Here is a 24,735-nt window from a genome sequence, read left to right as displayed (position 1 = left end):
TTTAGTATATTTTTTTATTGCTACGTGGCAAACAAGTTACCAGTAGGTTCAGTAGATTCTCAGAAAACAAATGAGACCCAGCATTCATGATATGCACGCTCTTAAGGCTGTGCAATTGGGCAATTAGTTGAATTAGTTGAAAGGGGTGTGTTCAAAAAAATAGCAGTGTGGCATTCAATCACTGAGGTCATCAATTTTGTGAAGAAACAGGTGTGAATCAGGTGGCCCCTATTTAAGGATGAAGCCAACACTTGTTGAACATGCATTTGAAAGCTGAGGAAAATGGGTCGTTCAAGACATTGTTCAGAAGAACAGCGTACTTTGATTAAAAAGTTGATTAGAGAGGGGAAAACCTATAAAGAGGTGCAAAAAATGATAGGCTGTTCAGCTAAAATGATCTCCAATGCCGTAAAATGGAGAGCAAAACCAGAGAGACGTGGAAGAAAATGGAGGACAACCATCAAAATGGATAGAAGAATAACCAGAATGGCAAAGGCTCAGCCAATGATCACCTCCAGGATGATCAAAGACAGTCTGGAGTTACCTGTAAGTACTGTGACAGTTAGAAGACGTCTGTGTGAAGCTAATCTATTTTCAAGAATCCCCCGCAAAGTCCCTCTGTTAAAAAAAAGGCATGTGCAGAAGAGGTTACAATTTGCCAAAGAACACATCAACTGGCCTAAAGAGAAATGGAGGAACATTTTGTGGACTGATGAGAGTAAAATTGTTCTTTTTGGGTCCAAGGGCCACAGGCAGTTTGTGAGACGACCCCCAAACTCTGAATTGAAGCCACAGTACACAGTGAAGACAGTGAAGCATGGAGGTGCAAGCATCATGATATGGGCATGTTTCTCCTACTATGGTGTTGGGCCTATTTATCGCATACCAGGGATCATGGATCAGTTTGCATATGTTAAAATACTTGAAGAGGTCATGTTGCCCTATGCTGAAGAGGACATGCCCTTGAAATGGTTGTTTCAACAAGACAATGACCCAAAACACACTAGTAAACGGGCAAAGTCTTGGTTCCAAACCAACAAAATTAATGTTATGGAGTGGCCAGCCCAATCTCCAGACCTTAATCCAATTGAGAACTTGTGGGGTGATATCAAAAATGCTGTTTCTGAAGCAAAACCAAGAAATGTGAATGAATTGTGGAATGTTGTTAAAGAATCATGGAGTGGAATAACAGCTGAGAGGTGCCACAAGTTGGTTGACTCCATGCCACACAGATGTCAAGCAGTTTTAAAAAACTGTGGTCATACAACTAAATATTAGTTTAGTGATTCACAGGATTGCTAAATCCCAGAAAAAAAAATTTTTTGTACAAAATAGTTTTGAGTTTGTACAGTCAAAGGTAGACACTGCTATTTTTTTGAACACACCCCTTTCAACTAATTGCCCAACTGCACAGCCTTAAGAGCGTGCATATCATGAATGCTGGGTCTTGTTTGTTTTCTGACAATCTACTGAACCTACTGGTAACTTGTTTGCCACGTAGCAATAAAAAATATACTAAAAACCTTGATTATTCTGGTTAGTCACATTGTACTGCTATTATTTTGAACAATACTGTAAATCATTCTTGTTTACTTTGGAACAAGAACAAAATAATAGATTTACAAGGCATTCCATTTACATGAATCAGATGCTGTGTGCATAGATAAAGTCCTCTAGATATGGATAAGAACAGGCAGCTTGGTATCAAAAAATGAGCTTACATGTCTGCTTCAGGATTAAAATACTATGGTAGAAAATATCAGTTCCCTTTCAGTCGTACACGTTCGACGTTACGAATGGGATCTCGCCCGAGAGCCCAATCACCTTTGAGTGGTACAAAACGAGACAATGGTACACAAAGTACCTTGGTTTGCGGGATTTGCATCATGAGCTCCACCCAGCAGAGCGGGTATATAAGAGCAACGCGAGCAACTCGCATTCAAGCTTTCGCTTCGGAGCCGAGCACATCGTGTGCTGCTTTCACCGGAGTGCTACAAGCAAGAGTCACTGGTGTTGGTGTGACAGCGCGATTCAGTGGTTCGTCTGGGTTTCCTGCGACAGCTCCCGCGTTCCCCTGAGCGCTTCAACACCTCTGAAAGAGCAAATTTCTTTCACAAAAGAGAAACGGGCCAATTTGCGTCTTTTTAGAGATGTCATTTCGCCCGTGTGTTTCTGAGTGCGGTCGATACATTGCTCCTCGTGGTGGCCACGATCGTTGAGTCACGTGTCTGGGCTTCCAGCACGCTGAGACTGCGTTCGTGGATGGCTCATGTTCTCATTGCGGGGACATGACCATCTCGGCACTGAGACCGATACTCGATTACCTTAAAAGGTATAAAGTCCCCTCTGCCACACCCCGCTCTTCTTCTCGCTAGAGGGCTACTTCGGCTGTTGGCCAGGGTTATCTGATGGTTACTGTGTGGGCTTCCCCGACGAGCCAACCTCCTCGGGCCACACCCCCCTCACATACGCAGCAGCCGGTCGAGTTTCTGGATGAGTTTGCTGGACCCTCTCAGGCTCCTGGCATCTCATTCGGGGCTCGGGAAGAGTACCGTATGTCGATCGCCGCATCACAAGTCGGGCTTGAGTCTGAGGATTCAGCTGCATTGCCTCCCTCGGGAGTGCCAGCGATGTCCGAGTCCGATCCCAAGCTGACGGCCGTGCTTTCCCTGCCAGCGGAGAGCACTGGGCTTGAGTGGAATCCTCCACCCTGTCCCGAGCGCTCGAGGCTGGATGATTGATTCCTAGGGGCTGCTCATGCGGAACGCCAGCAACCCCCTCTGGTTCCTTTCTTCATGGAAGTGCACCAAGAGGTAACCAGTTCATGGAAGGCACCTTTAACTGCCCAAAACCGTTCTGGTACTTCCTCCGCATTCACTGCCCTCAATGGTGGGGCGGCCAAGGGGTATTCTGGGATTCCCCCGGTGGAGCATTCTGTTTGAGATGCAATGGTGTCCACAAAGTGCCTCCGCTTGGCGTGGTGGTCCCAAGCGCTGCCCCTGCAGGAGGCGAACCCAGCCCTGCCGCTGCTCTGTCCAGGATGTGCGATCCGCACCTGCATGGACAGAATTCAGTGCCTTAGGACCTCAGACCAGCTCTTTGTCTGTTACGGAGGCCAGCAGAAAGGAAAGCCTGTCTCCAAGCAAAGGCTATCCCACTGGATAGTGGATGCTATTGTCCTGGCTTATCAGGCTCAAGACCTGCCATGCCCCCTAGGGGTGAGAGCTCACTCAACTAGGAGTGTAGCTTCCTCTTGGGCGCTGGCGCATGGCACCTCGCTAACAGACATCTGTAGAGCTGCGGGCTGGGCGACACCTAACACATTCGTGAGATTTTATAATCTCCGTGTAGAGCCTGTGTCCTTCCGGGTACTCGCCCCTTCGGGCAAGTAAGGACCTGCTCGGTGTCAATCTGCTTGCTGCGCCATTCCACTCCACGGACTGGATGTGTTCGCTATTCCCCTCAGGTGAGTTCCTCAGTCAGAACCCTGGGTTCCTCCAGCACTGTTAATGTCCAACACTTGTGTACATGCCCCTTGGTCAGCCCTGTGTGGGACTAGGTGCCTCCATGTGTTGTGATTCCCCTTTCTGGGCAATCCCACGTGTATATGTCCACACTAAGTCTCTCCGCAGCATGTGTCTTTCCCTTGGCAAGCCCCTTGCCAGCTCTGTCATTGAAACTTCCACCCTGCGGGCTAGGTACCTCAGAGTTCTTATGTATCACCACCTTGGTGGATACCTGCCTTCTGTAAGTCCTCCCACGGGCAGGCAGCCTGCTAGCATACGTCCAGCTGGAATATGCTACCCAGTGTATTCTGTGTAAGTTATGGGCCCTCACTCGTGCTGGCCTCACGACAGGGTGCTATCACTCACACGGGTCGCTGGAAGACAGCCATGTGGTGTTTTGTAAGGGACACCATTCGTAACGTCGAATGTGACTGACTGAAAGGGAACGTCTTGGTTACGTATGTAACCCTCGTTCCCTGAAGGAGGGAACGGAGACGTTACGTCCCCTTGCCACATTGCTGTTCCCTGAACGGCCAGGTCACTGGCTCGGCTCCTCAGTGAAAACTTGAATGCGAGTTGCTCAAGTTGCTCCTTAAATACCTGCTCTGCGGTGCGGAGCTTGTGATGCAAATCCCGCAGACCAAGGTACTTTGTGTACCATTGGCTCGTTTTGTACCACTCGAAGGTGATTGGGTTCTCGGATCTCGGAAATCCCATTCGTACCGTCTCTGTTCCCTCCTTAATAATTTTCATTGTTTTACTGTCAGGAATGAACAAACACTGATTAGTTTTTAAGTCTTTCGGTAAATGAACATGTTTGGTTGAAACAGAAACACTAGTTGATTAGTGATTTCACTTAAAATTACAAAAGCTGCATAACAGAAAAGACCGAATTTCACAGTGCAGTTGATTTAGAAAAAGCTCTGCCATTTTATAATGCTAAATTACATTTGCTACAGGCAAGTCAGCACTGAACGTGGACCTCATTCAGTAATTCAGCATTTATATGGAAACTGAAGGAAATATAGCTGAAATGTAAATGCATGTATTGTGATTGTTTTATAAATTTTTGCATATTTTAGCATCACTAATGCATCTTTGTAATGCATGAATCATCACTTGTACCTGGAAATTATCTGTCTTTTTTCCACTCGGTAAACAAAGAAATAAGTGTTTTTATGAAGAGTTGAAGTCTTAAGCAGAGAATGTAAAATAATACCTTTCTTGTTACTAAACCTTGATTTCCCTCTTTCTCAGTTTAGAAGCATGTTTTGGACTATTTTCTGCATATCTCTCTGTGTTACTATACTACATTATAGTGACATTATTTTTATTCATTTCCCCCCATTCACATGACTACTCTCTGCTAATTGGATTTTTGGAAAAATGTTCACTGCTGTGTTCTTTTAATACCCTGATATCCTTCATCTCCCATCAGCCTCTATTAACACACACATAAAGAAATCATTGGTGCTCATAATCGGTCACAAGGCCCTTAAAACAAAATGAAATACTTCTCTCCCTCGTTGTTAATTCATTTTTTTTTTTTTTTTTTTACAAAAGTTCTTATTTCTTCTATTAATCCCTAATTACTTAAAATAAACCAAAATTGTCTTTGCGAAGTTGAACTGAGGCGAAATTCAGTTTCTAAATAACTTCAACTTCAACTGATCTTTTCTAAAAAGGCATCATTAAGGCTTTTCTCATTAAAAGAATCTCTAAGGTGGAACTGATAAATAAAGCGATGTCTGAAATCTGATGACTCGCTGACAAGTGAAAATACGTGTGAAAATGTCATCCTGTTTTATAGATGATAACCTCAGATTGTACATTCTGATTTATAAATATTGTGATGTGGCATAAGGTCAAAAGTGGAAACCAGAAGACTGGAGTTTCTATTATCAGTTTTAGAGCAGGACTGAATCTATTGTGTGTCCAGGAATGAAGCATCAATGAAGAGGAATTCCAGATTCATCTCTCAGTCTTCAGCAGGAACTGGTCTGTAGGTTGCTCTCGGTGAGGATGGAGGTTATGCTGGAATGATCATACAATCCTTCATCATCATCATCATCAGAGCTGAGCACTGAAGACTCCAGAGCTGACTGTCGAGCCTGCTGGATCTTCCTCCTGATGAAAAAGAAAACAATACTATTTAACAGTAGTGTCTAAGAAAGAATAATACAATTGCACTTTTTTGAAAAAATTCTTGTGTAAATCTCATTTGGGATTGAAAACGCCTGTTGTAGGTAATGGTTCCCTGGTAAAGAAGGGCGTGAGTGTGGGAGCACACATTTATGTTGTGTATTCATTCGATTTTAGCCTTGATTTATATAATCTTCAGAACCTACAAGAATGTACAGCTTCTGTTGTTTTGGTTTGTTTTGTTTTGTGGCTGCTTCACACTGAACCATTATCTTCTCTCTCAATCACACACACATACTTGAGTTCATTCTCTAGTGCCGTGACTTTGGACTGCAGCGCCTCCTTCTGTTCCTGCATCTCCTCCATTTCTCTGATGGCCTTCCTCCTCAATCCCTCCAGCCGCTCTGCTTCTGCCTCTCCTTCATCCACCTGCCTCTTCAGAGCCTTCACACGCAGAGTCAGCTGAAGAACCACACAGCATTAAACACAGAAACACTCCACGGGTCTCTCACATACACCGATCATCACACACACACATTGCTCTATATGTGCACATGTAACGTGTGTAATCTTCACCTGGTCTCTCTGTTCTGTGTGCTGCTGTCTCTCCTCATCCAGGGTGATGTTCAGCTCCTTTAGTTTCCTCTCCAACCGTCGCTGAGAGGACACCACAGAGCTCTTCTCTCTGCAAAAACACATAACTTTGTGATTAAACCTAAGATGTCCTAAACTTGAAGTGTACTGAAAGTTTTCTTATTGTTCAGGCGCTGTTTAAAGATATGAAAATTAGTTTTTGTCATGTTTCTTTTATTTAATTTTTTTTCATTCAATTAAATTATTTACTTTGGTGAGGGCAGTAAAAATATTGGCAGAGCAAATAAAAATCTAATTAAGCAAATATACTTGCTGACAATTCACCCATTGTTGTTTAATTTAAAAAAAAATTCCTCACGGGACGCTGCAGACAGGCGCTCCATCTGACATAGAGAAACAGACAAAAAAGGGGCGGGGGGGGGGAGCAAGAGAGAAATGAGAACAGGCAGAAAGTAAAAGAAAAACTAAGAAGATGATGCATTGCCAGGTTCAAATTTGTGTCAATGAGCACATACTGTATTCCTCTGTATACCTCTTTATTAAGTTTGTCTAGTGCTCTCTCCAGCTGCCTCTTCTGATCCTCGAGCTGTGTGTTCTCCTTGTGGACAGAGTCTCTGTCCTTCTCCTTCTCTTCCAGATTACGGGTCAGCTCGTCCTGCTCTAGACCCAGTCTGGAGTTCTCACGCCTGGACTCCTCTAGCTGCTGCCTCAGTTTCTTGGTCTCCTCCTGCTGCTCCTGTTCAGCCTCAATACTCTGAGACGTGCGCTCCTGAAGCTGAGACTACAGACACACAGACAACGCGTCAGAGGACAAGAGAGAAGGAACAGATAATCGTCTGTTTTTGAATGCATGACATCAGCTAGTGATCTCAAAATGACAAAAAGGATCATGAAAACAACCATTAAGCTCACTTATAACGTTGCAATAAGTCACTTTCTAGTTCCCCTGAATCTCTAGACCATAACATCACAAAAAGCACTCTTAAACCAATGCACTTACACACACTATTTTTTGTAGTTGAATGAGAGGATAAATAAGGTGCGCCGTTACATAACTATGTTAATCTGCATCCTAACCTCAAGGCGTGTGATTCTCTCCTTCATACGCATGTTGGTTTCCTCGAGTTCCTTGTGCTCATGTGCCAGATGGTTTGCTTGGGTTTGAGCAGAGCTGAGTTTGTTTCTCTCTGTCTGCAGATCTTCTTCAGTTGAAAGTAGCTGACTGCGCATTCGGTCCGTCTCCTCTTGCATGTCACTCAACTCCTTGCGCAGGGCCTCCACCAATGAGGGTTCAGCTAGCTGCCGGAGGTTAATAAAAAAATTCAGTTTAACTCAAATGGAGGGTTCCTGCTTTTATACCATAATAATTGTAACTATACTGTACTGTACCTGTTTGGCCCTCTCATGAGCTTTCGTTAACTCTTCTTTATCTCTGCGTGACTGGTCCTTCAATCTGTCAATCTCATATTTCTGCTCCGCTTCAAGCTCCTGTTTGCTCTTCTTTAATAACACAATTTCCATTGTCTTCTTGTCAAGATCTGTTTTTAATTTATCCATATCTGTCAGGGTCTTCTTTAGGTCAGCACGACAACGCTCAAGTTCCTATGAATATACAATTAATATTTTAATTTGCAGTTTGAAAACATTTTATTATATTTAACATTCAAAAGAAAAACAGTGTATATCTACCTGGCTGACTGTCTGGGACTGTTTGGGATCTGGTATCTGCTGTTTCATTGTGTTGACTTTCTCCTGCAGATCTTTCAGCTCCTCCTCAAACTCCTCTTTCTCCAAACGAGCCTGGAGTAATCTAACACATACAGACATACAAGCACACATAGTACAAACACAGACAAACTCCATATGCAAACAAAAAAGCTAAACTGTAAGTGATTAATAACAAATAAGTACACATTCTACTGTGCATAGCAGCTATTAAAATGCCCTAAATGAGAAATTCTTATAATACGATTGAGCTCCTAATATTTGCTGATGTTGTTAAATTGGGAGGACAAACTATTGATATAGTGTCAAGATCCAAGATCCATAATGTGGAAGAAATGTTGCTTATGCACATTTTTTTTTTTATCATTGGACTCAGTCTAATAGCTGTTAAGAGCCATTTAGAGATGGAAAATTTAGTTTCAGCATATTTAAGTTTGTAGATGAGCAGCATCTTTACTGAATAAATGAATAAATAAAAATAAATAAAGAAACAGCACGAATTTATTTCCTAATTATGCAGATTATTTGTGATGATGAACTAGTAAACAAATAATTATTTAGAGTTGTCATACTGAATTTATTACGATACTCTGGATTGTATGATTTGAAATTGTGATTTAGTCCACAAAACAAAAAAAAACACAGAAAGCACACATAAAGCATTCAATAATTTATTAAATCATCAAATCATTTGTTTAGGATTACGGTAGTGGGATTTTTACAAATACTAATAGGTTCAATCACACATCTACAGATAAATCTACAATTTCTCGCAGCTAATCTAAGAGCACTTCTCACTCTGATTTGGGTTGAAACCGTTGTCCACTGCCCCAACAAAATGCATACAATGAAAATGGAAAGACATATACACATTAACAAAAAAGACAGAACTAAGCGTATTGCAAAACTAATTAAACAGTATACCTAAATTAACAAGTGCAAGTGTAACTCACTCTTGTTTGGTGTTGCGTAACTCTTCTCTGCTGGACTGAAACTGCTCTCTCCAGTGGTTTCCCTCATCTCTGCTGTCCTCCAATTGCAGCTGAAGAGACCTTACCGTAGAGTTCACACGGTGACGCTCTGATTCAATGGTTGCCTGAGACTAAGGCACAAGAGAGAGTGCACATGGGCAACATTATTCCTATGCAAATTGCTTTGAGTTTGATAACTTCTCTCTAAATTGCATAATAACAGGTGTTCAACAGGGTTCTGTCTTAGGTCCCATTTAATTTCCTGTGCAACCCCCCTTAATGCTGGGTGTTTACCTGTGAAACATGCTCCATGCTTGTTCGTAGTCGCTCCATGTCATGGCTGTACTGCTCTCTGAGAGCCTCTATCTCCTTGTCATGTGTGGAGACCTCATCTTTCAGTGCCCCTTTTAGAGCAGTCAGCTCCCTCTCTCTCTGCCTCAGAATGTCCTCCTGCTTCTGACACAGAGCTGCAGCTTCGGCCAACTCACCTCTCACTGCCATCAACTCCTGTACACAAACAAATCATAATTCTTTTTAATGGACTCAACAGCAGCAAAGCAATATAATTGTATTACTAGTGCTTTGCAATTTTTGTCAGCAGCCAAATATATACAGTACAGTATGTGTAAATGAAATTTTAATTGTTTTCACAGGTTTTTAAAAAATAGACACCTTAACCGGTCACCAACAGCAATACAGTGTCGATTTGTCATTACAAATTATTTTTGGTTGCATTTTTGACCATTTTAGTCTCAGTCTAGTTTGTGTTTGCTCACCATGTGCATAGTGTCAGCCTGAGCTTTGTTGTCTGTCTCTCTCCTCAGCTCCTCCTGTAGTCCTGCCAGCTGATCCTCCAGCTCTCTAACATGAGACTCTGCATTCTCTCTGTCCATTCGTATCTGAGTAAGCCTGAGAGAGAGAAAGTGCACAGAAAAAAACCTAGTTTATATATTATTATATATTATGTTGAAGATTTTATTTACTTCTCACCACAGAGTGTTAATGTCCATGTTGGTAAACAAAACAATGACAAAGATATTTGTGTCTGTCTTACTCTGAATGTGTCTGGTGCAGCTCTGTGTTCTTCCGGCCCAGCTGTTCCTGCAGCTGTACATTTTGATCCAGACATTTCTCAAGCTCCTCCTTCAAGGAGTCGTCAGATCTGTTCACCTGAAATCCGAGGGGCAATGGTATACACACCCCTGTTATCATAAGTTTAAAAATATTTGAAATCATATCTGCTTGCAGTCTTTTTTGATAGTCACTGTGGGGAAGAACTCAAATATGCAGGGCATGCTGGGGGCTTGAACCAGAAGTATGTTATTTTTTAAACAGGAATGTTTGTGTAAATTATATTGACAGTACTCAATTATAACCTTATAATTATTACTTTGCTGAATGTTTGCTTTTTATTACAGTTAAAATAAAAAATACAATAAATAATAAAATACAATACAAATTATAACTTCATTAGGACAGTACTAAATAAAAACATAGTTCAAAATGGGGACTTTAAATGTATGAGAATAAATGTATATGACAAGGCATTATCAGATTATGCTCCAATTAGCCCAAAACACTATAATCCAAGTCCACCTCTATGATAGTATTTAGAAGACAGAGCAGTCATTAGTGGTTTTCTACCCCTGCTGGGACATATAGTAATAGGCTTGAGGATTTAATCCTATCTAAAGATCAATATACTAAGTAGCCTAATTGCTCACAGAAAGAAACAATACACTCCTTTGCCATTAAATTAAACAAGGAAGTACATATGAAGAGTTTTTGTAAAATAAAAAAAAGTAATAATGTGAAATAATATTACATTTTAAAATAACGGAATACTGAATATATTTTGTATATTTTAAGAATTAACAAGTAATTTATTTCTCTGATGGCAAAATTGTTTTCAGCAGCCATTTATACAGTCTTCAGTACATGAGCCTACATGAATTCATTTTAATATGCTGATTTTGCTCTCATAAAATCACTTCTAGTCATCATCATCTATGTCAAAAACCTTATATAACTGCTTAATATTTCTGTGGAAACCTATTTTTCAGGATCCTTAACTTTTGGGTCATAAAAAAAGCATAGTGTTAAGATCTTTTTTTCAATTTGCTGCACTAATTTGAAAAGTAATAATTAACATAATTAACTTCAGTTCAGGTTCTCTGAAACTCGCCTATGATGTTAACTGGGTCCTAGCAGCAAAACCCAGACACATCCATCAGGCGTCTGTCTGTCAGATAATGAGGACAGAAGCTAAATGGCCCACTGTTTGCCTCTTAGAGAAACGCTTATGTCTTGCATTGCAAACTTATACAACATCATATGTTTATGTTCAAATATAAGCTGATGGTTAAATTTTTGCATTTATAATTGAATATTACATTACATTGATCTATGCTCTGCATCTCTCTCTTTTTTGGGGGGAATGTATAATTAATGATCTTTTGTGTGGTGGAGGTAAACATTCCTTCCTCCTTTCACTCTAAAATGGACTCAGCTGCTGTAATTGAGAGGGATCTGCTGCCAATTCATTATAGCTTAGCGAGAGATGCCAACACCTAAAAAGCCATCAAATGTAATGCCAGTTTTACCAATGCCTGTCTGCTTCTTCATCTCGAAGCACACTAAAAAGTAAAGTAAACAAATAAGCAATATATCTATCAAAAAAAACCACATGGCTCTTACAACTGAAGTTCAGGACTTTAAGAAGGACATTACACAATAACAGTCTCTTTAGTACACCTGCCTTTCATTATATAATTCATTTAGTATTAAAGCCTCTACAGAACAATGAGAGCATGGTGTCTTTTTTCTGTTTTATCTATCACCAACTGTGCTTCAGTTCACCTGAAAAGCTAAAATGGTTGTGTTATGGTGGTGAAAGCACCTGATTCACAAGTCTTTCATGTTTTGTTACATAATCAGGTGTTGAAATTTGTTTTATATTCGAAAATCATAGTGAAGAACTAGCAATGCTTCAAAATGTGAGAGACTGTACCTTCAGTCCTTGAATCTTATTACAGATGACTCGAACTCTGTGCTTAATGACAGCATCTCCCTCTGTACTCCTGAAGAATTAGGAGAAACAAAATGTTACTAAATGTTTAGTCTGTAAATATTGCTGTTACGCATCAGAACAATGGTTTACCCCTGACGTAGAACATCGTAGATTATCTGCTGTATCTGATCTTCGGTTGAGAACTCGGACCCTGAACTTTGACCCTGGTCCATCAAAAGATCAGGAGTTACCTGAACGGAGATAACAGTCAAACACAATACACACAGAATATGTGCAAAAAAAAATTAAGTAACATTTCTTACCCCTGGTTTCACAAATAATTCTTAAACCTATTCCCAGACTAAAGTGTAATTCTGAGCTATTTTAACTGAAAGAAACCTGCACTGACTGATCTTGAAATATATCAGTGCCTTTGTTTTGTCTCAAGATGCACACAAGTAATGTTTTTTTTTTCCTAAGGCATGTTAATAAAAACTACTTAAATCTCCTAATTGAACTATGGCCTAATCCTGGCTTAGTCTAAACCCTGTCTGTGAAACCAGGCCTTAATGTTTAAGGAGTGGATTACAGTTGATACATCTGAGTAGTAACATAAGTGTGCACTCTGTCAGCTGACACCAACCAGCTAAATCAAGCTAAAAGACATCCAATGCCAGAGAGAACTACAGTATCAGAGTATCAGGTTGATGAATTGCTTTACTGTAACCTACTCAAATTACATTCTTCCAAAACTCTGACAGCATTTTAAGGCATCCGAGGTGCACATGCAAACGCAAAGGTTTAAATGTTCCAAAAGGAAAGGCTGTTCCAAAGAGTTAAGTCTCTTTTTTGGGGCATGTATCCTTCACAAAGAAGAGAATGCAATCCCAAGTAAACAAGAATAAATTGAGAAGTGTCACTTAAAAATACATTACAAAAGAAAAAAAAAAGAAACATTTAAATACATATTTACATGCATACATATACTTAAGTCTTAAGTCGCTGGGGTATATTTGTAGCAATAGGAAGAAACACATTGAATGAGTCAAAATTATAGATTTTCTTATAAGCCAAAAATCATTAGGATATTATGTAAAGATCATGTTCCATTAAGATATTTTGTAAATTTCCTACTGAAAATATATAAAAAATATATTTTTTGATTAGTAATATGCACTGCTAAGAACTTCATTTGGACAACTTTAGAAGGCGATTTTCTCAATATTCAGATTATTTTGCAACCTCAGATTCCAGATATTCAAATAGTTGTATCTCGGCCAAATATTGTAATTTCCTAATAAACCGTACAGTACATCAGATGATGTATAAATCTCAATTCAGAAAAATTGACCCTTATGACTTGTTTTGTAGTCCAGGGTCACATATAGTGTTGGGGAAAGTTACTTTTAAATGTAATGCATTACAATATTGCGGTACTTCCTAAGTAATTATGTTACTTAGTTCTTTTTTTATTGAAAGTAAGAGTGAATGTTACTTTTTTGTTACTTTTTTAAAATCTGGGCTGGGCTGTCTTGTTTGTTTGTTTGTTTATAAAAATGTATATTTTTGGCAAATGTAAAAGCCCTTTCGCACCAAAAACCTCAGGCTAAAGGAAATGTAAATTCACGTCTGTACAGTAGAATGCAGAAGAAGAAAGTTCAAAGCTCTTCAACAATAAAAAAGAAGAACAAATGTTAGTTTATTTTGTGTAATTTTTGCTTATTAGTATGGTTGTATTGGACCATCAAAGCTCAGCAGCAAATTGGTTAATAAAATGGGATTAAATACATGAAGGATATTTGTATTATTTAAAATATTAATTATTGAAGCTTTGAGTCATACTGTGATTTTCTTTTAATTGTTACGTGTGTGTGTGTGTGTGAGAGAGAGAGAGAGAGAGAGAGAGAGAGAGAGAGAGAGAGAGAGAGAGTGAGATTAATTAATGCTTCATTAATTAATGAATTAAAATCTTATCTCTATAAACATGGGGACATGAGAGCTTTCAATCAATAAATAGAGAAAAAAGTAACTGGCATTACCTATTTGAAAAAGTAATTTTTGTAAATGTTACTTTTCTAGTTACTGGAAAAAAGTAATCTGATTACGTAACTCGCGTTATGTGTTACCCCCAACACTGGGCACATATAGTTTGTTATAAAATCGTTTAAATTCATTAAAAAAAAAAAAAAAATATATATATATATATATATATATATATATATATAAAATATATATATATATATATATATATATATATATATATATATATATATATATATATATATATATATATATATATATATATATATATACATATATTAATAATAGCCTATTTTGTAAAAATTCTGTTTACTCCACTGACCTGTTTGAAAGATTAAAAAGACAAAAATAAACACTTGTAAAACCAAAAAAGTTTGTAAATATACACATCGAATCACTACACATGAAAGCTAGGTATTGTTTAAATACTACTGAGAAAACAGTTGGATTCAAGCATTTACATACTTAATTATTTTTCAATTAATATGACTGTTTCAGGTCTATACCATCCCTTCCAATCTGAACAAAATTTCATTCAGATCGAAAGCTGAGAAAATTTTGGGAGAATGCAGAACTAGCTGGAAACAGAGAAAGTTGCGATAGCTATTATTTCTATGAAAACAAACCTGCATGAACATCTGTCAAAAAAGAGATAAATAATTTGTTCCCCTCAGGTTCAGTTCTTGTTATTAAATTCAAAATTATTGTTAAATCACAAAGAGTAGAGCATACTTTTAATAATAGAAGCCTCAATTTATTTCACCCATCACTCACATGACCATCAACTGGAGCGGATGAAGAGACAGCAGTGACCTTGGCGACAGAACCTGTACCACGGCCCAGGCTGCTGTAGGCAGAAGCAGGCGAGGAAGACCGCGGTGAAGAGTATGTGTTTGGTAAGAAAGAAGCAGCAGGTAATTGTGAGGTTGAGGTGGGTCTGTTGTCTGCAGATGGGATGGGATAGCGCCCCCTAGAGTTGGTCCCAGTGTTACCTCCCTGTGTAGCAGAGCTCCCATCATACCTGTCGGAGAGTCTGTGGGCAGGCGTCTGGCGGACGGAGTTGAGAGCTGATTGGCTGTGAGTGTGCTGGTTGTGCGGAGATATTTCAACTGATTCAGACGAGGTGTAGTGACTGCCTCCACCTCTCCCCCTTCCCAAGGTGCCATTCAGCCCTGTCTGGTAGGATCCACCCCACTGATTTCTCTCCATCCTTTCTTTGGTCCGCTCCCTCTCTGCTGCCATACCAATACCTCCATCCAGGTTGCCGTAGCTACCAGAGCGTCCATCTCCAAGCGGACGTCGGAGTTGATCTGGGAAGTCTTCGCTGTCGTTTTCGCGATCCAACAGAGAGCCATGAGACTGAGCCCGACGCAGGGGGGTGTTCTCTACAGATGAGGAATATGGCCCCTGAATTTCTCCGTTTTCTCTCCTCCTAACACACAAACACACAATTAGACAAATAAAAAGATCCATTATACAGATTGAACATTCTTTAAAAAAAAAATACCAAAACAAAAGATTTATAAAACCAATTCCAGTTCAAGTGGTCAACACATATTTATTCAAGTTACTTATTTTAAGTATAATTTGTAATTATTTCTTAATTCCTCTTTTTTTTATGCACTATTAACCCATTACGGTACTTAAAGAATTTGCTTAAAAATAATACGATTTATTATGTGCTTTAAATTCATGAAAAAATTATTTTAGTAAAGATATTCACATACAGGCAAATGATTTTTTTTCAACATTTAAACACAGTTATTTGTTGAGGTGGTTTTAAGATCGTCAAAAACTCAAAAAAATAATGTTTTCTTTAACAAAACAATCATTTGGAGCAGACCTAGGCAGGCTGCTGTAGGCAGGTGGTTGGGTTCTCAGCTGTACTCCATATGAATCTCCTTTTTCTCCTTTCAGTACAACATAGGGCTGCCCACCGATGCCCTGCACCCTCACTGCCACTCCATAGCGAGACGCCAACTTTTTGGGTGCCTCTTTCCGAGGCTGCCCACTCACTCCCCCTCCAATGTCCTGCAGGTCGTTTATAAAGCGAATCTGAACGCCATGGTCCACAGGGGTCTTCCTACCTGAGACAGGAGCAGACATCCTAGAGGGGAGATAAAGAGAAAAAGAACAAACATAAAGAAAATATCAAAGTGAAAATGTCATAATATATATATTTTTTCTCCAAGCATCCGACCATTGACCTCAAACTCAAAAGGATCAAATACTCCTTATGGGTTCCAGAACAGTTTTTCTTACTCAGTTTCAGAAAATTCTTCAATGAAAAGTTCTAAGCCTTCAACCAAAGCAACCAGCTCCGAGATGAATCACATCAGTACAAAGAAATCACTACAAAGAAAAAAGTACTTATTTTTCTGTCAGAGCTCTGCATGTCCTTTCCTTCATACCGGCCCTGACAGAAACAACAAGACATCCTTCAGATTACACTCCACTGCAAAATATGATCTGAAGCCACTTCCCCTCTACAGACACTGCTCTCCTCTTTTCAAAAAATGCACTTTATTTTGTAGCGTGTTGACCAATCAGACACATAATTATTTGTTATATTTAAAAAAATAACCTAACACCCCTTACTCAACAACCAAACTAGGTGCTGAGACGTCTGTGAATGACCCCCAGGCCCCTGGTTATCATGGTAACCTGGACACCTGTGCCAGACCAGATAAACTTTACAACTTTAAAGTATGTAGAGAGAATCTCCCCCTGCATTATTCCCTCTAAAACAGACACATACTTTAACAGGAAATGACTTCTTTCATTAATTCATAACAAAAACATTCTGTAAGTGATCATGCACATTCCCAGAACATTGTGTGTGGATCAGGCTGCACGGTTCTGCACACATGTGATTCACGGATTAACTGTTAAGATTTACCATTATGGAGTTAAAGTTTATCATTTGCAAATGTTTGTCTTGCCAGTTTACACATTCAAGCATTTAACTTGCAAGCTGATTTTGTCCGTAACTGTTCTTGTTTTAATGCTAACTTTATTAGTTAAGACAGTAGTTTTTGCTGTGGTATAGAAGTACTTGAAGTAAGCCTTCACAAAATGTATTTTTTATTTTTTGCTGAGCCGAAAAAATTATCAGATCCGTGACTTAAAATCCGTAATATGATCCGAACCCTGAATTTTGTGATCCGTTGCACCACCAGTGTGTATCATTACTGTTTTGTATAGTGTTTTTGTATGTTATACTGTTTTATGCATGTGTTATGATCAAAAGTTAATATAACCTCACCCATAACATGTTTAGTACCTATGAGCTCCAAATTACGTTTCATATTTGTCGGTTTACATGATATTTTGCTAACTCTGTGACATATTAGTATTATAAGAACTTGAAGATTCTTCTCTTGAACACCCAATCCAGCTTCATACACAAAACATCATGCTAGAGACAAAGGATCGTAAAATTTTCCAAATTTCCACAAAAAAAAACTTTTTTGTTATAATGTGCACTTATGAATCCATCACAATAAGATTAGGAACATGCATTATTAATAAAGCAAATGGGGTCAATTTCATGTTGACTTCAACATCCTTGTAGACAATGATAGTCTGAGTTCAAATGTTTCTAGCCTACGTTACTCTCTAAAGGAGAATCTGAAAGGGATTTTTACAAGCAGAACCCTACTGCTTTGCTCTACTGAAATACAGACAGACAGGCAGACAGTCGAACGAGGCAGGATTGAATTACACACACTACTCCATGCTGCTTTTACCTCGGACTCCTGGCATAGAAGACACAATGGCCTTCAATATTCATTAACCTGAACGCACTCATATACACACGTTTGTTTTTCATGTTGTAAACGTTCCATTGACTTTATATCCTAAACATCACACCTTTTTATTAAGATCTATCAAGTTATATCTCAACAAATAGCAGGGAAGCTCCAGCATTACTAGAAAAATGTAGAAAAATGAAGGTGTGGCTGGTGTGATGGAATGAAAGTATCTCAATAAGGAACAGATTAAAGCATGAAGGGTGTGACAAAGTGCATTCCCAGACACTGGTACATCTTTACTGTCTTTCACTCTCACACTCGTCTCACACAGCCTGGACTGCAAACTACAAACACATTCAGCCTGATCTGTACAGCTTCTCTTCCACAAGTGATGAAGAATCCAGTGCAATTACATGCATGACAAACTAGAATCAGGGACATTCGCTCATATTCACAATACAGCTATTGTTATTCAGCCTGAGATGACTAAGAAGTGTTAAGAAATATATTTACTGTGTGACGTATAAAGGAGCCTTCATGACTACTATTGCAATGTGAATACAATGAATGGGCCTATTATGTGTTTTGTCACCCGAAAGCTTTCGGAGACGGCTGACGTGTCCATGTCAATGACTGAAAGCAGACTGAAGAAAGACTGGAGCCTCTTGTGCTGAAGGACAGACAGGTGGAGGGTTATACAGGTGCAGTGAGAAAGCAGAAGCAGCACTTCACTGATCATTTTCCCCCTCGAAGACTCGTTCATCATCTGTGTTTATTGTAGTTGCAGCAGTATTTGTACTAATTCCAGCTCTCGCACTCAGATAGGTGGAGCTTCAGTCCTAGACAACAGACTTTGAATGCCATAAAAGAACAATAAATCCAGACATGCTTCTTTACTGATAGCAGGGGGGCATTGTGTTGTATATGATGAGGATTTATCCTGAGGGTCTATGCTCCAAACTATCTGTGCAGTAGCTAGTTGTAATATGGCAACAAATCTAATAGTATATCTTTCATTCTTTGCCATCATTTAAAGACATTGGATTTTGGACCAAACAGTAATGCTGGCACTTTGATCAAAGTTCCTTTGAGGCAAGCCAGGCCACTCCTTGGCCATATTCTAGGCAGTTTTTTCAGTCATGCTCCAGTCTACTTAAAGAGGCAAAGACCATAACCATCTGAACTGTTGGACAAGGTCACATTCTCAGATTCACTCACACAAAGAAACAAACAGCTTTTTTCAAGCATATTCAGCTAACAATTGCATTGTTAAATAACACGCATTTGGTTCTTTTAACTGGAAGAAAGGAATTTTATTATTGTTATTTATTTGTTATATTTAATAGACTATATGACTTTGCTTTTTATGTAAAAAGCATATGACATCCACCACAATCATTTAAAAAAAAATGACAGAGCTATAGAGTAACACTGCAATTACATTAAGTTCTTTGAACAATTTATAGCATATAGAGATTGCCAGAATCTGTCATTTATTATTCAGCATGTTAGTAAGTTTGAGTGATTTGATTTAACTTCTTTAACTTTATTTATATTTATATGTTTTCAGTTATTTTAATTTTAGTTTTAGAAATTAAATGTGCTTTTATTTGCTCATTTTTAATTTAGCTTTATTTTTAGCATGTCATTTTTTTAAATTTACATTTTTAATCTAATCTAAATTACATTTTTATTTTATTTCATCTTAATTGAACGAAAACCGTTTTTAATCATTTTATCAATTAAAACAACACTTAACTCTCCTCAATCAATTTTCAATATCCACATGATGACTGTCAGATTATTTGTTCTATAATAACAGTGATCTTGTCAGACAAACTGGCAAAAATCGGTCATGGTCCAAGGTGATCCATTTCCTCTGTGTCAGTGTGTCAGTGGCCAGACAAACAGAAGCACCATTTAGCCTCTCAGCACTGCATTATCTGATAGGCTGAATGGAGGAAGGCCGTGAGTGGGACAGAGGGGGGGTTGAGGACCCTCTTCTCATTATTACAGTGAAGTGGGGCAGAAAACAAGGGCAGCTATGCTGAGAACACTGGCTTCTCTTTCACACTCAATCTGTCCTGCTCACATAAACTGATCTAAATTAGAGATGTCACTGTTCCCTTCATAGGTAATAGCCTCCGGTATGCCGGCGTTTACTTGCAACCTGAACAAACACACTTGATTTCAACCACTCTGGGAACAAGTATCTGTCCTTTAATGGCAAAACAATATGAATCAACCCATTGCCTTTTCTCTCTTCAAAACAAAGCACCATTAATTGTATCTACTTTATCGTTTTCATTTATGATGATTTCACAATGACTTCTGCCCATACTTAAATGCTTTTAACACTAGATTTAACAGTGAATTCCACTTTTAACCTCGAAGTAAAGTAATGTTTCTCAATTCTTTCCTCTCACTGTATTTTTGTATTTTAATTAATTTAATTATTTATTTTCCCTGTGTTTTATATCTGCTGCAATGCCTCAGTTTCCCCCCAGAATGAATAAATTACTAAATGCACTGAATCCTACTAAATGCTATCCTATCCCATCCTAGTAAATGTAACAGTAATTGACACTGGGTTATGAAACTCCAGAGTTAGAAAGACTTCTGAAATGCAGTGACAGAAGGTATACAAAGTGAAACAATGGAGTGCAAGGACACAGCGAGTTGTTTAGCAAATGAGGACCAATCATATACTAAACAATGCTTGTCACATTATACATTCATGGATTGTGTACAGTTGCAAAAACTTTCAGCAGTCTTGTTCAGCTTCCACACATTAGGGAAACAATGGCAGCAAACACATGTACTACAGTAACGAACGTACAGCATAACTTGTTTCTAAAAAAACAACAAGCAGTTGCATTCTTGTGTGCTGTAGCCAACCTAAATTTTAATTATCAAATTAAATTAATAAATATGCAAAATAGGAACTTTTACCTCACAATCCTTTACTTCCTTCATCAATTTGCAGGATAACATGCACCATATCTGTACCATTATTAGCAAATTCTGTGTATATATATATAAAAAAAAAAAGGCCGTAGAGTAGCCCACAGTACTTGTCCTCTAATTTCACTGGTACACCTTTTCCACCAACACATTTTGAGTGCCGATTCAGAGACAGAGCGTAGTTTCAAATCTGTTCTTTATCTTTCAATATATAGTTGTAATCACTTTCAGAACATTTTTCTTCCAGATGATGAACGATAAAAGCATTGACAGCCAATCAGAATCCACCCGACTTTAAGCAGCTTGAGCATAAGGCAGTAAACAACATAACTGCGCTGCAGGCTTATAATAAACAGAACTGTATCATCCATTGGTACAGGTGCTAAAATATATATAATAATAGTTATCTTTCTTGGTGTGAACAGACCATTATTGTTGAGCCCTATAATGCAATAACTTACCAAACCAAAAGTGTGTGTCTACATCACGATCCAAAAAAAAAAAAAAATAGTATTGTTAGATGTAACTCAAATCTAGACTTCGTCTTGTTTGACTGACTAACTTGTACAAATCCACAGCCAAGATTTAGCTCACTAATTGAAATGTGTCAACACGTGTCATTATTACATGCTCACACAGACACATACTGTATTCTTCACTTACCATTTCACCTGCTCAGGGAGAGGATGCAACAACAAACGGTCCATTTTGCGAGTCTTAATGAACCGCACTTCTAAAAATAAAAAATAAAAAACCCTCACACCAGACCCTTCAGGGACACCTGTCCACAGCTCAGAGTCTGCAACCTCTTGTTCTTCCGTTAAATTGAATTCTCTGATCTTAAATTGAATCGGGACTGCCGAGCTCTCAGATGTGGAACGCCTGATAGAATTAGCAGGGAAATGAGGCAGTAGGATTCAGGAGACGTGCAGTCAGTATAGTTTATATTGTCTTTACTGACCATTACATTACCAAATCAATGTGACTACAATCAGTGCATCAGAGCATGTTTAATTTTTCTCAGACATGCATCGCATCAGATATAAAATATGAATTCTGCCAGAACAAGCATGCTTAGCATTCCCAGAGTCAATTAGGATTTCATTGCCAACCTCTCAGCATACTTCAGCAACACTTCTGTAATCAAAATCTGGATCTGGTTTCCATTCATATGAGAAGGATAAACCAATAACTGATATTCACTCTGGGTGATTTACCTGGCAGAGGTGAGATATAGAGTTACTCTACAAATTAAGGGAGAAAGCATCTAAAAGAGGGTACCCTATCATAAGCTTTCATCCCATTTTAAAGAGTCTGGCATCCCTCCATTAGCTCGACTCCTCTTCACATTCTTTGTCTCCTGCCAAACTCCCTTTCAGTCTCTTCTTTCCTTTCTCTCACCCCACTCCCCCCCCCCAACCCCCCCCCCCCCCCCCCCCCCCCCGCCCTCACTTCAGTCGCTCTTCTTGTTTCAATCATAGACAAACAAGAATTTCTTCTTCTCTCTATATCACCGGCATGACAAAAACAGGCTCCACTGTTCTGAATCATACTTTCAGAAACCCACACACGATATAAAGGAATCTTATCTTATACCAGCATGTGATGTATTCATGACTCCAAGTTTTTCAGCTAGGAAAAACTGAAGCAAGTTATGACTCTCAGCTGTGAATGACTCTAGAGTGATAGAGCTGTAATATCATTATGTTTGCCTATGGCTCAGCACAAAATAGTCATAGGTCAGTGATATGGGAGATGCAAGAACAACGTGTTTCTGTTTTATCATCTAAATATGTGCAAACAATGATTCAAATGAAAAGTATGCTTTTAATTAATTCCAAAGATTCCCAAACTGGATGTGCACCCCTGAGCGTACTGTACTTTAGCAGGTTCAAGGGGGTAGTTGGAAAGCTTTTGCTTAAAACCTATAAAACATTCATTACGACTTAATTGGATTTCATATTAATAAATGTGCCATTATGTATTTCTTGGGGAAAATATATTGTTATTTATATATTTTTTTTTTTTTCCTCCAGTAACAAAAGAAAAAAATCTACTTTAGTGTGATGACATTAAAAAAAGAGGAAAATTGGCAGATTGATTACACTGGTCAAAAGTGAGAAAAATTCTAATTTGCACTCACACAGCAGCAAAATAGTATGCATTATTTGAATTATGTTAGCGTCTTTGTGTAATTTAATGCCAAGGTTATGCAAACACAAAGTATTGTGTTATAAATGTACACAATATAAAACATTTTTAAATATGGAAAATATAAAAAACCTTTTCCACATCTACATCAAAATATGTGAAAAGGGTCTATAAGATAAATAACATGGATTTAGAATATAGGGTGAATAATGTTAATTTCATGTCAACTTTAAAAGTGAATCTCTGTAATAATGGCCACATGAATGATGTCAATGAAAAAACTGAATTATATTCAATATATTAGATAATAATAATAATAAAACATTTCTAAACTTAACCCTTACTGATGGAGCTGTGGGGGTACATAGAAACCGGTCAAGAAGCAATAATTGAAATGCCTGAGATTAAGAATTATTGTACAAAGTTTGTGTGCCATGACAGCCGGGGCCTATAAAATTCTTCTGCACTGAGTCACTGGTTTGAGATCTCTAAAGGTCCTGAGTCCTGACGTCTCCATAACATGATCACGGAACTACCAAATGAGCCATGTATGAATAAAACAATCAGCATTATCGCTTTAATTCACTTAAAGGTAGTTGTTCTTTTTTGTAATAATCCCTTTAAATAGCACACGTTTGACAGCCTAGCTGACGCAGTAACATGATCTCTCACAGCGTGTTTAACACGGACTCGTTATTCACCTGAATGAAAATTAGGATATTCAAACAAGGCTTTAAATGTTTAGCGGACTTTCTGGGCTGTGTTGAGGAGGTAAACAATCACAACACTTTTAAAGCGGGGATTGTTTGCCACGTCAAGCTTTTTTCTCCTGAGTTTGTTTTCAAAGCAAGAAGCGCAGGTGTTCACCTGGCGATGCACCTGCGCTATGTGAGAAACAAAGTCAAGTCTCTCGGGGCGAAGCGAAAACCAGCGGGCTAGACAATAATCCTTTGGACAGACATTAATCCATCTTCAGAGAGGACCATTTAAGAACAGCATGAAACAGGACAAAAACAAACTAAACCTCCAAGAGTGCGAGCGAAACAAGTGTCACTCCCAGTGGGAGAAAGCTCGGCTCGAGAATGATCTGGAGCATCTGGAGCGCGACAAAAAATTTAGCATCAATTTCTAGTCATAGGCTAACAGGTTTAGCGAAACAAAAATAACATTTCACTCACCTGATGTTAAGGCAAAGTTTATATTTCACTCTGCGGAATGTTCCTCTGTTCCTCCCTGTGGGTCGCCTTCATGAGAACTAACTTAGTAGTGTAAAAGTAAAGAAGGTCTCTTTAAATGTGACAGCTCTAACTCATAAACCCAAGGGAAACAAGACATTTGCTAAAGACAACCTGTTACCTTTCAGACCGATAGCATATGCCCCACCCACTTTGTGCATGAGACTAATCTCATTGGCTGATAGAAGCGTTGTGGGTGGAACGCGTGAAAACATTTCTCTCTCGGTTATTGGTAAAGACTATGTGTCAATCACAATTAAATCTGGAACGGGTTTTTCCGTGGAGTCATGAAAATTACATTTGGAGATATGATTTAAAGCAAGGAATGTTTCGATTTGACCCAGTTGGCTTAAACTTCTCCGTGCACGTTCATGTAACTTTCTATTGCGCAATTCGTGTATGCAAATAGAGTTGTGAAGGTTGTTTATATTGACGTAGTCTTGTAGTAGCTAAAACAATCTGATAGTAACGTTAGCCTATCGTATTCAGATGCAAAACAGGGTGTATCATATCTATTTTTGTAAATATAATACATTAAAATAAGAATTTAATCTACTAAGAGGAAAGCTCTTCATGAAAATTACAATCAAACACAACAAAGTACAATAAAATTAAAAATAGTGCAGAATCTGAGTGTAGCTG

The 24,735-nt window shown here is 38.6% G+C and overlaps 1 protein-coding gene across 1 annotated transcript; it reads right to left on the bottom strand.

Annotated features, from left to right (window-relative positions):
• Nucleotides 1-4,535: 4,535 nt before the first annotated feature.
• Nucleotides 4,536-24,223, bottom strand: LOC128030212 (cingulin). The gene is made up of 17 exons (XM_052617683.1): nucleotides 24,037-24,223; nucleotides 15,832-16,095; nucleotides 14,763-15,420; nucleotides 12,099-12,199; nucleotides 11,949-12,018; nucleotides 9,993-10,108; nucleotides 9,715-9,847; nucleotides 9,233-9,445; nucleotides 8,921-9,069; nucleotides 7,932-8,052; nucleotides 7,632-7,844; nucleotides 7,320-7,541; nucleotides 6,775-7,023; nucleotides 6,567-6,625; nucleotides 6,225-6,333; nucleotides 5,947-6,110; nucleotides 4,536-5,633 (listed from the first exon to the last, which is right to left on the bottom strand). Exons 2-17 carry the CDS (start codon nucleotides 16,092-16,094, stop codon nucleotides 5,492-5,494), a joined length of 2,982 nt encoding a protein of 993 aa, XP_052473643.1. The 5' UTR covers nucleotide 16,095; nucleotides 24,037-24,223; the 3' UTR covers nucleotides 4,536-5,491.
• Between the last annotated feature and the right edge of the window lie 512 nt (nucleotides 24,224-24,735).

The sequence above is a fragment of the Carassius gibelio genome, chromosome A16 (genome assembly GCF_023724105.1).
Source record: "Carassius gibelio isolate Cgi1373 ecotype wild population from Czech Republic chromosome A16, carGib1.2-hapl.c, whole genome shotgun sequence".
Classification (NCBI taxonomy): domain Eukaryota; kingdom Metazoa; phylum Chordata; class Actinopteri; order Cypriniformes; family Cyprinidae; genus Carassius; species Carassius gibelio.
The sequence above is the reverse complement of the archived record's forward strand: the minus strand, read 5'-3'. Positions and strand labels throughout refer to the sequence as shown.